The 14,687-nt window shown below is 38.4% G+C and overlaps 1 protein-coding gene across 1 annotated transcript in view; it reads left to right on the top strand.

The window, feature by feature from the left end:
* Positions 1-14,687, top strand: part of LOC129688681 (glutamate carboxypeptidase 2) — a 65,538-nt gene that overhangs the window by 27,388 nt on the left and 23,463 nt on the right. Inside the window, exons 5-9 of the mRNA XM_055623637.1 lie at positions 2,002-2,100; positions 3,813-3,898; positions 7,116-7,235; positions 10,618-10,700; positions 12,849-12,912. Of these exons, the coding sequence (XP_055479612.1) occupies positions 2,002-2,100; positions 3,813-3,898; positions 7,116-7,235; positions 10,618-10,700; positions 12,849-12,912 (452 nt within the window). The remainder of the gene's footprint in view (positions 1-2,001; positions 2,101-3,812; positions 3,899-7,115; positions 7,236-10,617; positions 10,701-12,848; positions 12,913-14,687) is intronic.

Below are 14,687 nucleotides of genomic sequence, written 5' to 3'. Positions count from 1 at the left end.
ATATATATATATATATATATATATATATATATATATATATATATATTTGGTTCTTTGTTACCTCACTCAGGATGATTCTCTTAGTTGTACTTTTTTTTTTTACCTGAAAATTTCATGATTTCCTTTTTAGGAGCAAAATATTATACCATTGTGCAAATGTACCACATTTTCTTTATTCATTCATCTATCAATGCACATCTAGCATGTTTCTAGTTTGTCTCTGTTAAGAAAAGCGCAGCCATTGACATGTTTGAATAATTGTTTCTGTAGTAGAACATTGAGTCCTCTGGGTTTATTCCCAGGAATGATATTGTTAAATATGAAGTAGATATATTCCCAGTAACCCTAGGAACCACCACACTGATTTCCATACTGTGTGTACAAGGTTTCACTCCCACCTGCAATGGATGAGTGTTCCTTTTACCTCACATCCTTGCTAGCATAAGCTGTCATTTATTTTAATAATCATGGACATTTTCCCAAGTGAAAATAAAATCACCCAGAGACTCATTTTACTATTGAATAGGGAGATAATTATAAGCGAAGTTGAACAATTAACATTTCCTAAAATATATAAGGAGTGGACAAGCCCCTATGTACAGAAACAAACAAAACAAAACAGAGAACTGTGGAGCCTGCAAGTGTACAAAGCTCAGTGTGTGCACACTGTGAGAAAATCATTAAAAAAAAAAACAGATGGACATTTTCAACTCCACATTTCATATTTTAGCAACTTTGTGCCATTTCCAGTAAGAGCATTATTTTTTCAGGCAGTGAGTAAGTAAAACTGCATGTAAAAAGGAGAGTAACGTTTTAGCAAGCACAAATGTTCTTTGGTCAGACTCCCGAATTCTCTTTTGTTCTTAAAGCAGGGCCTTAACGAAATTTAGTTAATGGTTAAGGAAGAAATTACTAATATTTAACTGTAAGTTTTAATTTTTTCTATAACTACATTCATCCACCTGCTTAGTAACAGTCCATTTAATTTTTATATCTGAATAAAGTCAGTCCATTCTCTGGTAGCAGTCAGGCAAATGATATGAAGATAAAAATGCCATTTGATAAGATGAGCAATTTAGCTATGAGGCTAAAGAGTAATGCTTACATTTTTAGAAACATGAAAGTAAGGAAAAACAGCCGAGTTAAAGGTGGTGAGATGGAGAACAGGGCTTGGGAGTCAGAGCTGCTTCCTGGAGATCACTGTCTTCCCTTATATGTACTAACAAACTGACTTAAAATAGCAGTCACTATGACTACGAAAACAGGGAGATGACAGAGACGATAAAAATGTAAATATGTACACATATTTACCTTTTCTAGATGAGGTTAATATGAGTAACAGTAAAATCTGTCTGAAGAAGAAAAAAAGAATGACATTTGAAATCTTGCAATATCATCTTCTCAGATCTTTAGAGCTATGTGGTAGCTGTTCACCAAAATCCTTTGATCTGTCTAAATGTTTTGTTTTCTAAATTAATGACATAAAAATTTGGACCCCTGCTTGTAATTTTAAAAAAATGTGGGTTTATTGTTCTTTGTTTCTTCCTAATATGTGTGTCTTCATGAATTATGAATATATATATGTATATGTAGTATTCTATAAGTAGGAGAAATATCATAGTAAAAGATTGCAAACAGACTTCAGATTTTTCTGTTAGCATATGTGGTAGAGAGAGTTTTAACACATGATTTCACATTGCCCAGTAGTAACACAGTTGGGTTCTTGTATATTAGCTGTATCTCTTACAACCATGACTTTGGCCATTGTTACACATTCATTCTTATCCTTATGTTCCTCATACGCAAAGCAGAATTGATAGGGGACACTGCCTTACAGGAGTGGCAGGAAAGCTCAATGGGTATTGCATGCAAAGCAATTTAATCTGTTGTTCACTCATAAAGGCTATAATGAGACAAATGTCTTAGACAGTAGATTTCTTGATATCTTAATTTACCTTATCAAACGTTATGCAACTAATAATTTTTTTTAATGTTCAACAGACACATGGGTGGATTAGCCCCACCTGACAGCAGCTGGAAGGGAGGTCTCAATGTGCCTTACAACGTGGGACCTGGCTTTGCTGGAAACTTTTCAACACAGTTAAGCTGTTATTATAATCCTTTTACACAAAAGACTTTAAAAATCAGGTGTCCTAGGAGTGTGGGTTTATTTCTGTCTCATGACTTTTTTTTTTTTTTTTTTTTTTTTTTTTTTACTGTTGCTCTGTAGTACAACTTGAGATCAGGAATAGAGATGCCTCCAAAAGTTCTTTTATAGTACAGGATGGTTTTAGTATTCTGTTTTTTTGTTTGTTTGTTTGTTTGTTTGGTTTTTTTTTGTTGTTGTTGTTGTTGTTTTCCCATATGAAGTTGAGAATTGTTCTTCCAAGGTCTATAAAGAATTGTGTGGTATTTTGATGAGAATTGCATTGAATCTGTAGTTTGCTTTTGGTAGGATGACCATTTTTTTTACTATGTTAATCCTACCAATCCATGAACATGGGAGATCTTGCCATCTTCTGATAGCTTCTTTAATTTCTGGACTGGAGCCTACAACATATGTCTTCTAAAAGGTTCCAATCAACAAGCGATCAAAGCAAATGCAGAGATTCACAGCCAAACTTTGGACAGAGCACAGGGAGTCTTATCAAAGAATGGGAATATAAAAGGAACTGGAAAGGACAGAAGCCACACAAGGAGACCAAAAAAGTATGGTCCACGGGGGACTGCAGAGACTGATGCATCAATCAAAGACTATACATAGAGTGGACCTAGAGTCCCTGTTGCTCAGATGTAGTTCGTAGACATCTCAGTCTCCATGTGGGTTCCCTAGCAAAAAGAAAATAGACAGTCTCTGACATGTACTATGTTGCCTGGTCCTTCACGTCTCTGCATAGGGGGTGACCTATGCAGCCCACAGAGGAGGAGGATCCTGGCAATCCTAATGGGACATGATAGGCTAGGGTGAGACAGTAGGGGAGGAGGACTTCTCTTTTTCAGTGGACTAGGGAAAAGAGAAAAGAGAGGAAGAAGGAGGGAAGGTGGGACCAAGAGGAGATGAGGAAGGATCAACAACTGGGATACAAAGTGAGTACATTGTAAATCATCATCATCACCATCATCATCATCATCATCATCATCATCATCATCATCATCATCATCACCATCATCATCATCATCATCAAAAGGCTTTAAAAAAGACAATTACAGGAGATTAAAGACATGTAAAGCTCCCCATGCCCAGATTTTTTGGTTCTCTCGCTCTCCTTGTGGAGCTCCTGTCCCCTCCAGGTCTTTCATCTCCCCCTTCTTTCATAAGAGTCCCTGAACTCTGCCCAAAGTTTGGCTATCAGTCTCTGCTTTTGCTTTGATACCCTGCTGGGTAGAGTCTTTCAGAAGCCCTCTGTGGTAGGCTGCTGTCCTGTTCCCTGTTTTCTCCCGCTTCCAATGTCTGTCCAGTTTGCCTTTCTGAGTGAGGATTGATCATCTTACCCAGGGTCCTCCTTCTTGCTTAGCTTCTTTAGGTGTACATATTTTAGTATGTTTATCCAATACCAGTCCTGATGAGACCTGATAGGCTAGGGTCAGAGGGAGGGGGTGAAGGACCTCCCCTGTCAGTGGACTTGGGGAGGGACATAGGATGAGATGAGGGAGGGAGGGTGAGATGGGGAGGAGACAAGAGAGGGGGCCACATCTGGGACACAAAATGAATAAACTGTAGATAATAAAAAATTAATTAAAAAAGAAAAGAAATGGGGGTTTAAATCTGTTAACAGGTATTCTTAAAGACTTTTTTTTAAAATTTGAATTAGAAAAGTCAAGCTGCACATCCACACCTACAGTAAAGTGACAAGAATCTATAATGTGATTGGTAGCCTCAAAGGAGCTGTGGAGCCAGGTAAGCATAGCATCTGTTCTGCAAATATTGGTGAATCCAATACTATGTACCACTGTTACTTCGGGTCAGGGTGAATCAGAAACAAACATTGTTGCCCCAGTAAAGCACACTTAAACACACAATAAAATATTCTTGGCATAGTGTATCATCACATGTTTTGCAAGAAGAGAAACATGAAATTATGGGGACAGGTGAGAGTGATAAGATGCTTTTATTCTTTCTTTCTCTCTCTTTCTTTCTTTTTTCTTTGTCATCCTTCTCATTTTGTTCCTTTTTTCCTTTCTTTCTGAAAAAATAATCACTTTTTTTCCCATCCCTTATTTCCTACATATCCTCCCTACCTTTCTACTCATACATCTCCATGCTTTCTTTCTCTCTTTAGAAAAAAAAATAATAACAGGCTATCAAACAAACAAAATAAAATAAAATCATAAAAACAAAATAAGCAGGAGTAGTCATTGTGGTTGGTTTTAATGTCAGCTTGCCACATATTAGAATCTCCCAACGAGGAGCCGCACCTGAAGACGTGTCCTGATTGCCTTGGTTGTGAAAGACCATCCCACTGTGGGCTGCACTTTCAGGTAGCAGCGCAGATAAAAAGGGAATTTCAGCTTCTTTAGGACTATAGATTTTGGTATGTTTATCCTATATTATATGGCTAATATATACTTATAAATGAGTACATACTGTATGTGTCTTTCTGCTTCTCAGATGCCTCACTCAGGATGATCTTTTCTAGAGCTATCCATTTGCCTGCAAATTTCATGATTTCCTTGTTTTTATTTTTTATTAAATTTTTATTTTTTATATTAATTATAATTTATTCACTTTGTATCCCAGTTGTAGCCCCCTCCATCCTCCCCCCCCCATCCCACCCTCCCTCCCTTATCTCCTCCTATATCCCTCTCCAAGTCCACGGTTAGGGGAGGTCCTCCTCCCCTTCCATCTCACCCTAGCCTATCAAGTCTCATCAGAACTGACTGCATTGTCCTCCTCTGTGGCCTGCCAAGGCTGCTCCCTCATCCAGGAGAGGCGGTCAAAGAACCACTGAGTTCATGTCAGAGACAGTCCCTCGGTCATACACTAGGTGACCCACTTGGAGACTGAGCTGCCATGGGCTACAACTGAGCAGGAGTTCTAGATTATATCCATGAATGGTCCTTGGTTAGAGAATCAGTCTCAGAAAAGACCCCTGGGCCCAGATAACCATTCATGATTGAACAGCTCTTTTTTTGACATAGCTAATGGTGGCTATAAAGCACTGTTTTCTTGTTATTCATCTATTTCTTGAATGAGAATGTTAAACTGTCTCCATTGGTCTTCCATCTCTGATTCCATGCATGGAGGAATAACTTCCAAATACCTTTCATCTGCTCTGTGTCATGTTAGCTTCCCTTCTAAAAGCACTGCAAATAGATCAGATAAGTGTGTGTAAAGTAACTGTGAAAGAGCAAATTGTTATAAAAGAATAGAAAACACACCACCAAACTGAAGCGAGCAGAGGCACAATAGTTGTAGCAAGTAGAAATAAAAAGGAGTTAATAAGAGGTTTCTATAGAAAACAACAGTGGAATGTGATTTCTAATGGCAATGTGGAAAATCTATACTGATCTGAACATAAAGTCATTAGAGAAGCATAATCAAGCAGGTGACTAAGGGTCTCATATATTCATAAACCATCCTCTGTGGTGTGCTCTACACAACTGAAATATTTTTTTACAGAAATATTGTAACCCTTAACAATGAAATATATGTTCTAGTTTATCTACTGTGATTCCAAATAATGTGTTGTGTTAATGTTGGTGTTATGGTTAATGTGCTATTTCTTTTATTTTGTTTGTAATAAAATAGCATAAGTCACATTTTTCCAAATGTAATTATAGAAGTGGTTCCTGAAGCTACATATAAAACATACAAATTTATTGAGATGACCATGTTAAAAAAAAAAACAAAAAACCAAAAACCACAAAATAAACAGAAGAAAAAATAACCATGAGTAGTAGATACACACAACCCATAAAAACACAAAACATAAAGCATAATACATAAACTTAAAATGCCAAAACAAAGCAACATGAGATGAAGCAATCTCCATAAGTACCACTGTTTTATTTTCTGGTTAACCATCTACTCCTGGGCCTGGGACCTTCCTTAAGTGTGGTTTGTGTTACATTGTGAGACTCAGATGGAAAACTATACATATCTAATTATATCTGTTAAAGCTTTAGAATTTAGGTCTTGATTTGTGAGAATGTACTTGATATTATTTTTTAACACAAATGGTACAATTAAATTACATATATTTCTTACAAGCGTATATTGCTTGTTTGTTTTTCTGAGACATGTTCTCATGTAATTAAACCCAGTTTTACATTATTTCCTCCCAAACGCTGAAATTACTGTTATGTGCTGCACCATACCAAGAATAAAGATGATCTCTTATTTCAGAACCAACAGTATTATAAAATTAAGGCTTGTAAGTAATGAACTACACACACATATGGGTACACACACACACACACACACACACACACACACAGCGACTTACTGAATCTTGCTACATGATTATTTTTTTCAGGGACTGTGATGAGCATTGGGAAGTGGGGGAGGGTTGAAATACACATAAACCAGGGACAAGGAGATCATGATTCGAGGAGATCATGCTTTCAAGCGGGAGGGAGGGTGGGATCAGGAGGGGAGGAGGGAGGGGCTTATGGGGGGATACAAAATGAATAAAGGTAATTAATAAAAAATAAAAAAATAAAAAAAGAAGAGCTTGACACGTAAAGGTGGTAATTGTCTACTCAAATGTGAAAAGATTACCCCCAAACTTTCAACTCAAGCATTTTCCTCCTCCAATAGTAGATAGAAATGGTCAAAAAGAACATTTGTTTGATGAGATGTGGAATAGGACTAGGAAGTGAAGAGTTGTGTTCTCTCTGAACATGATAGGCACAAAAAGATAACAGGTGTTACAGAACTGTGAGGAGGTAGGCAGATAAACACAATTTCATACGTTCCTGTTATCTGTATGCTTATACCTTCAATAATGCACCAATTTAATTTTTGAATCACATAGATGAAACAAGTACTGAAATCGGAACAAATGGCCAATGTTCACAAGCCTGAGGAACCTGGGTATTTCTCTCTGAGCTGTGAATGCGATTGAGCCATTTTCAGTTTGCTTTGTTGCGACCCTTGCTCTGTTGATTTGTAGACAGATATGTCATTCTTGGTGGTCACCGAGATGCCTGGGTGTTTGGTGGCATTGACCCTCAGAGCGGAGCAGCTGTTGTTCATGAGATTGTGAGGAGCTTTGGAACCCTGAAAAAGAAAGGTAAGAGAAACAGTGAGTTAAAAAAAAAAATTCTGTGGCCTGGTAATGCTGTACTGCCCCCCCCCCCCCCGAGAAGGTGATTAAAGAGCAGGCCAATCAGTTCATGTCAGAGACAGTCCCTGTTCCTATTACAATGGAACCCACTTGGATACTGAACTGCTATGGGCTACATCTGTGCAGGGGTCTTAGGTTATCTCTATGCATGGTCCTTGGTTGGAGTATGAGTCTCAGGAAAAATCCCTGTGCTCAGATTTTTTGGTTCTGTTGCTCTCCTTGTAAAGAAGACAATGAAGCCACTCCTGATGAGACCTAATTGACTAGGATCAGAAGGAAGGAAAAGAAGACCTCCCCTATCAGTGGGCTTGGGGAGAGGCTTGCATGCAGAGGGGGGAGGAAGGGAGGGATTGGGAAGGGAGGAGGGAGGGAACAACAGGGGGGATACAAAGTGAATAAAGTGTAATTAATAAAGAATAAAAAAAATTCAGGGAAAGCAATTTAATCTTTTGGACAGTGAGTGTTAAAATACTATCTCAGTGACCGTGAAGTAGCTCAGTGTTAGAACACATGCCTTGTGTACAGGAAGCCTTCTCCTCCATCCCCAGTACACAGGAGAAAAACCGTGAATATTGGCACAAGGATGTCAATGGATTATTAACAGTTGTGAGGAGCTAGGCAGGGCAAGCATTAATTATACTTCTAATATTTAGTTTATAAAATATTAATGTGAAAACTGACAATCTGAAATAAACAATATGGTTACTGGCTGCTCTATCAGTGGTTTCCTGGCCAAAATGGGGAAGCTATTCCCATTCCCCTCAATTCAGAAGATCTCAGGTCACCTGTACTAAGTAGCTTTGGAGAAGAAGGGTCAAATTGACTCCCTCCCACATCTCCTCCCATAAGCCTCCCCAATTATACTGATAGGGGAGATCCTCCTCCCCTTCCCTCTGATTTTAGCCTATCAGGTCTCATCAGGACAGGCTGAATTGTCCTCCTCTGTGGCCTGGTAAGGCTGCTCCCCTCTCAGAGGGAGGTGATCAAAACACCAGCCACCGAGTTCATGTCAGAGACAGTTCCTGTTCCCATTACTAGGGAACCAATTAGAGACTGAGCTACCATGGGCTACATCTGTGCAGGGGTTCTAGGTTATCTCCATGAATGGTCCTTGGAGTATCAGTCTTAGAAAAAACCCTGGGACCAGATTTCTTGGTTCTGTTGATCTCCTTGTGAAGCTCCTGTCCTCTCCAGGACTTTCTATCTCCTCCTTCCTTCATAAGATTTTCTGCACTCTGCCCAAAGTTTGGCTATGAGTCTCAGCATCTGCTTTGATACCCTGCTGGGTAGAGTTTTTCAGAGGCCCTCTGTGGTAGGCTCCTGCCCTATTCCCTGTTTTCTCCCTCCTCCGATGTCCATCCTCTTTGCCTTTCTGAATGGGGATTGCGCATCTTAGCCAGAATCCTCCTTTTTGCTTAGCTTCTTTAATTGTACAGATTTTAGTATGTTTATCCTATATTATATTTCTAATATCCACTTCTAACTGAGTATATAACATGCGTCTCTTTTTGTTTCTGGGACACCTCACTCAAGATGCTATCTATTTCCCAACATTTGCCTGTAAATTTCATGATTTCCTTGTTTTTAATTGCTGAGTAGTATTCCATTGTGTAAATGTACAACAATTTCTGCATCCATTCCTCAACTGAGGGACATCTGGTTTGTTTCCAGCTTTTGGCTATTATGCAAATGTCCTATTGAGCAAATGTCCTTGTTGTATACTTGAGCAATTTTTGGATATATTCCTAGGTTTGATATAGCTGGATCTTGAGTTACTACAATTCCTAAACCAGATTGATTTCAAAAGTGGTTGCGCAAGTTTACAGTTCCAAAAGCAATGGAGGAGGGTTACACTCTCTCCACGTCCTCTCCAGCATGTGCTGTCAATTGAGTTTTTCATAGACTAAGATCAGCAGGAAGGAGAAGAGGACCTCCCCTATCAGTGTACTTGGGGAGGGGCATGCATGAGGAAGGAGGAGAGAGGGTGGGATTGGGAGGGGAGGAGGGAGGGGCTTATGGGGGAATAAAAAATGAATAAAGTGTAATTAATAGTAAAAAATTTTCTAAAAATAAATAAATAAATAAATAAATAAATAAATAAATAAATAAATGAAATAATGTTTCCTGTACAAATGCAGGTGCTCTTGTATTTGGGGCACAGATGTTCAGGACTGTGATGTCCTCCTGGTGGAATTTTCCTTTGATGAGAGGGAAGTGCCCCTGATCATCTTTTTTCATTAATTTTGGTTAAAATCTGTTTTATCAGATATTAGGATGGCTACCCCAGCTTGTTTTCTGAGTCGTGTTTTTTTTTTTTTTTTGTTTGTTTGTTTTGGTTTGGTTTTTGAGACAGAGTTTCTCTGTGGAGTAGCCCTGGATCTCTGGGCACTCAGTCTGTAGACCAGGCTGGCCTCAAACGCAGAGTTCAGCCTGCCTCTGCTGGCGGAGAGGAGCTAGTAAAGCTGGGCACCGCACCGCCACTGCCCAATTTTCAAAATCATTCTTAATAAATATACCCGAGATACATACCAGTATTCTAAAGACCTTACAACGCTTATTAGGTGCTTCTGAAATAGAATTCCATGAATCATTAAGCACGGATTAATCCTTCCTTTGAAAATATTCCTGGTAATCAAATGGTGTCTTCTCTTTAATCTATAGTGATTTTTAGATGAAGACATAAAGGCTTATTCAGTATGTGTGGCACAGTCTTACATCTAGGAAGAGTGAGAATCAGGGTTTAACATAGTATCGTTCTTCAACTGAAAGGCCACTGTTTATTACCTCAGAGGCTTACTTATCAAATTGTAAGGTTTTCAGCATCAGTGGATATGGTTATCTCACAGTGAGCCCTTTATGACTAATTTTACAAGATAGTGAAGAAAAAATCACAGAAGCAGACGACCTTGAGGTTTGCATCATGTTATTTCAGAACATCAGGTGAGGGTTTTAAATAGTTCCCATATTTCTGCCTCCCACTGCAGCACTGGCTATAGCAGTGGTTTTCACTCTGTGTCAGGCATCCGCAGAACAGAGGGGTTTCCTCCCCCTGGCCAGTTGTAAAACATTTCGAGCATCTTTCAACTTCATGAGGCTTTCACTGTCTACACTCTTCCTTTTACAATACAATGATCTATTCAATTTTAGCAAGACCATTTTAAAAACGTACGAGATGAAATTGTGTAATTGTGTGATGTGAGCCACAAATCGTACTTTCTACAACCACTCATATGCAGAATTGTGTGTGTTTCCATCTTGGAGACTTCTCCATGTCTTAGGCACACTATATACTCTGCCAGAATTTCTCTATTTTTCACATGTATTTTAGGATGGAGGCCTAGAAGAACGATTTTGTTTGCAAGTTGGGATGCAGAAGAATATGGCCTTCTCGGATCAACAGAGTGGGCAGAGGTTCGTTGAAATTATGCTTCTATATACATTTTCCTAAGTGACAAAGCAGTTAGGATTGTATTGTGAAGCTTGAAAAAAATAATAACTGAATCCAATCAGACAATGCTTAGAGTTGATCTAAAATGTCTTGTATGTGCTTTCAACCTTTTGATATTTCAACATAATGTCCTGTGTACAAAATCTGTGTTTGAGACTCACACAATCAAGTTATTAAAAAAAAAATCACCAAATGAAAATCATCTCATTATGCTTTAACTATTCTCATATTTTGTGTTGGATTGCATTCACACCTATATTTGGCTGCATGTGGCCCATGGGCACAGGTTAGACTTGTCTGATTATACAAAAGAATAATATCATTGTTCAAGAATCCACAAGAGGAGAACAAGATGATTCAGTTTGTAAAGGCACTTGCTGCCAACGGATGATTTGAGTCTAATTCTTGGGACCTAGGTGGTGGGAGGAGAAAACTGACAGCTGCAATTTCTCCTCTGACCAACTCATATGTGACATGACACGCATGCTCACACAGCAAGCATGCAATGCACCACATAAATAAATATTTAAAAAAATAAACAAGATTATCTTATTTGAAGAAATCAGTTTTGTTTGAATTTTTAGAAACACCTGCTGTCAATTATTACAATTTACTTTGACGATGCAATATCATAAATCATTGTACTGGAAACCAAATACAAAAACTTATCAACTTCTAATGTTCCTTTTACACACTACCCAAATCAGCTCCAATTGTCAGTCACACCGAATCCTCAGGTTCGATAGTAAGGCCTGGTCTATACTTATTTCAGTGGTCTCTTCACTTTAAAATGCCGCAGAAAGTAGGGTAGATGGACTGTTTTCCAGGCCTCCTGGATAGTAACACCATCCTACTGTGACAGAGAAGTAGGTATCTGCAGCATTGCTATCTGCTACATCAGCTTCCTGCAATGCCCTGACTGCTCACGTGACTCTTGTTGCACAGAGATGGCTACTACAGGTTTCTCTGGAAACCTGCCCTATTCCTGCTGATCAAGGTGAAGTTTTCTGCACAAGAAATCTCATTCTCGTGTCAGGAAATTCTCTGATTATTTCACGGCATAGTTTGTCTCTAAAAAATTATTAATATTGCTATTATTTTGTTGGTTTTCAGTCATTCCCTTTATTTATATCCACATGCCCTGGGACTCCGAAAACCCTCCCGTCTCGGCCCCTTGATTCACTTCACAGTGATCAATAAACATTTTTTTCTAAATTAAATTAAAAAAGTTGGTTTTATCATTCAGAATCGCACACACTTCCCTGATTTTTCTCTTACAATCAAAGCTCTTAGGAAATTCAATGTTTTGGAGAACCAAATGTCTACTTGGAGCTACACTCCTTAATTCTAAGAATTAAGTAGGTAATGACATCCTACAAGAAAAATTGGTTTCATGGTCATGTATTATTTGTAAACTCTCTGGCCAGTAAATTACAAACAGCCCATTTCCTGTGAATCGAGAAAATCACCCAAACTTAAAAAAAAAAAATGAGAGGATTTAAAATATTTTTTTTCTTTTAAATTTTTTGATGTATTATTTATTACAGTTTATTCAGTTTTTATCATGGCTGTGGATCCCTCCCTCATTTCCTCCCAGTCCCTCACTCACTCACTCACTCACTCCCTCTTCTCCTCCTAAGCCCCTCCCCTCGTCCACTGATAGAGGAGGTCCTCCTGTACTATCTACCCCACCTTATCAGGTCTCATCAGGACTGGCAGCATTGTCTCCCTCTGTTCCTGGCAAGGCTGCACCAACAAATAACGAGAGGATTTATAAAATAATGTTTCCACTGAAAAGTCTCCTAAATAGATATTTACTGAGAAAAACTGTGACAGATCCGTGTGCATGTTTAAATTCCCAGTTCCCTTTTCACCTGCTGTGTGTGAATTGCTCAGTCTCTCAAATGTAATTTAGAAAAGTTTGCTCTTGCTTCTCACTGGCAACCACTGCGTTAAGATTCTCAAACCAACTTTCTTTTGAGATTGTGTCTGCCAAACTTGTGGGAAACATGATCCAACTTCATTGAAATATCGACATTCATGAAAGACAGATGTGCCTTGTGTGGTAGGGAGTGATATTTATGCTTATAGTTTTAAATATCTTGTTATAGGAACATTCCAGACTCCTCCAAGAACGTGGGGTGGCTTATATTAACGCCGATTCTTCCATAGAAGGTGAATATTATCGGCCTCGTTAGAGAACAGTGGTTATTCCAGAGGTAATCATTTAGTTGCGAATGACGTCCCATCACAGAAAGCAGCCCATTAACAGTAAGGTAGGGCACCTGTGGCTGCCTTCTCACCTCTTGCCTTGATGCAGGCCTGATATCATGAGCAATTAAGAGACATTTCCCCCACTCTGTATTACAGTGTGGGCCCAGAAAAACCTCATTCCTTAATTTCCCTCTTCTACCAGAGTCTCTTAAATATGGTAATAATTAACTGTTGAATGCTGAAGTCATGAATGCAAAGAATCTTTTTACTTGCATGGCATAGAAGATATTTAAATATAGGGACTTGTGAGGTGGTTAAGCAATCTATGGCACTTTCAGAGAAGCCTGACAAATTAACTCTTATCCTAGCAACTGATTTAAAGACGCACAGTAAGAACTGACTCCACAAAGTTGCATTCTGGCTTCTAGATGTACACCATGACACACACTCTCACACACACACACACTTAGTGTAAATTCTCCATGGCAATAATGGTAGAATAGTGCCTTGATGGAGGCACATTGATACTTACATTTTCTTCTTGATGTACATTTCTGAGCCTCACGGACGTAAAGTTTAGCTTTCTTGATGCAGGTCAGTTCTTCCTCCTCCTCTCATGTCATCGGAAAATTACCTTTCCATTCCCACACTGCCATCTGCATATAGTGACTATTCAAAAATTCCTAATGTGATGATTCTTTCCTTACTTCATTAGGATGATCTGGGAGCTGGGGAATAGTTCAGTGAAAGAGGGGTTACCTAGCATGCCCCATGCCCTTGCATTTATTCTACAAAAATACAAATGCGAATCTAATTATATGGTATGTGTGTACCTTATATAATAAACATTGCAGATAAACAACTTTCAAATAACTCAAAATGATGTCATTATTTAGGCTTGGACATTTGATTTGTTCAGTATTTTAGCACATCACTAGGCTTAGATAATTATGTCATATCTGGAACTGGATCATAATTTTTAAGATGAAGAACAAGTACACATAGGTACCACAACCCTCACTTTCTATTGCAGTTTTTGTTTAAATGGTCACTTGTCAAGGAATATAATAAATCACACATTTGTGAATTTATGTTAAATCATAGACATAAAAAACAGCAAAGTGATATTTTTATTTATTTCTAAGTTGTTTTGTAAATACTAAAGTTTGTAAAATTGAAAAAAAGAAGTTCTACTCAATCCACTTTTAATATCTTCTCAAAAGAACTGATTTCTTCAAGTTAGGGTGTTTCTGTCATGTGGACTCTCAAGTTTTTTAGGTGACACATGTACCAGAAGTATTTTAGATGTTTTTTTTCCCCCTTCAAGACAGGGTTTCCTTGTGTAGCCTTGGCTGTTCTGGACTCCCTTCATACATCAGACTGGCCTTAAACTCACAGAGATCCATTTGTCTCTGCCTCCCTGAGTGTTGGGATTAAAGGTGTGCACCATTGCACCAGGCTTAGATGCTTTCTTAACCACTCCCCATATACTCTTTATGTAGTGTAACCATCACAGGGCATAATTACTTACTTTACCTTATGGTACAGAAGAGGAAGCTCTGACTCAGAGAAGACAAGAACTTCCCACAGGTCAACTGCTATGGATGAGTTGAGTTCAGACTCCTCTTAACTGTTATGCTTTTTTTTTTTTTTTTTTTTTTTTTTTTTTTTTTTTTTTTTTTTTTTTACCTCCTGTTAGTTCCTACAGGTCTTTTGTATGACTTTCCAGATAAATG

This window comes from Psammomys obesus, unplaced genomic scaffold, assembly GCF_907164565.1.
Source record: "Psammomys obesus unplaced genomic scaffold, mPsaObe1.curated_primary_1811, whole genome shotgun sequence".
Classification (NCBI taxonomy): Eukaryota; Metazoa; Chordata; class Mammalia; order Rodentia; family Muridae; genus Psammomys; species Psammomys obesus.
This window is presented reverse-complemented; position numbering and strand designations above follow the sequence as displayed.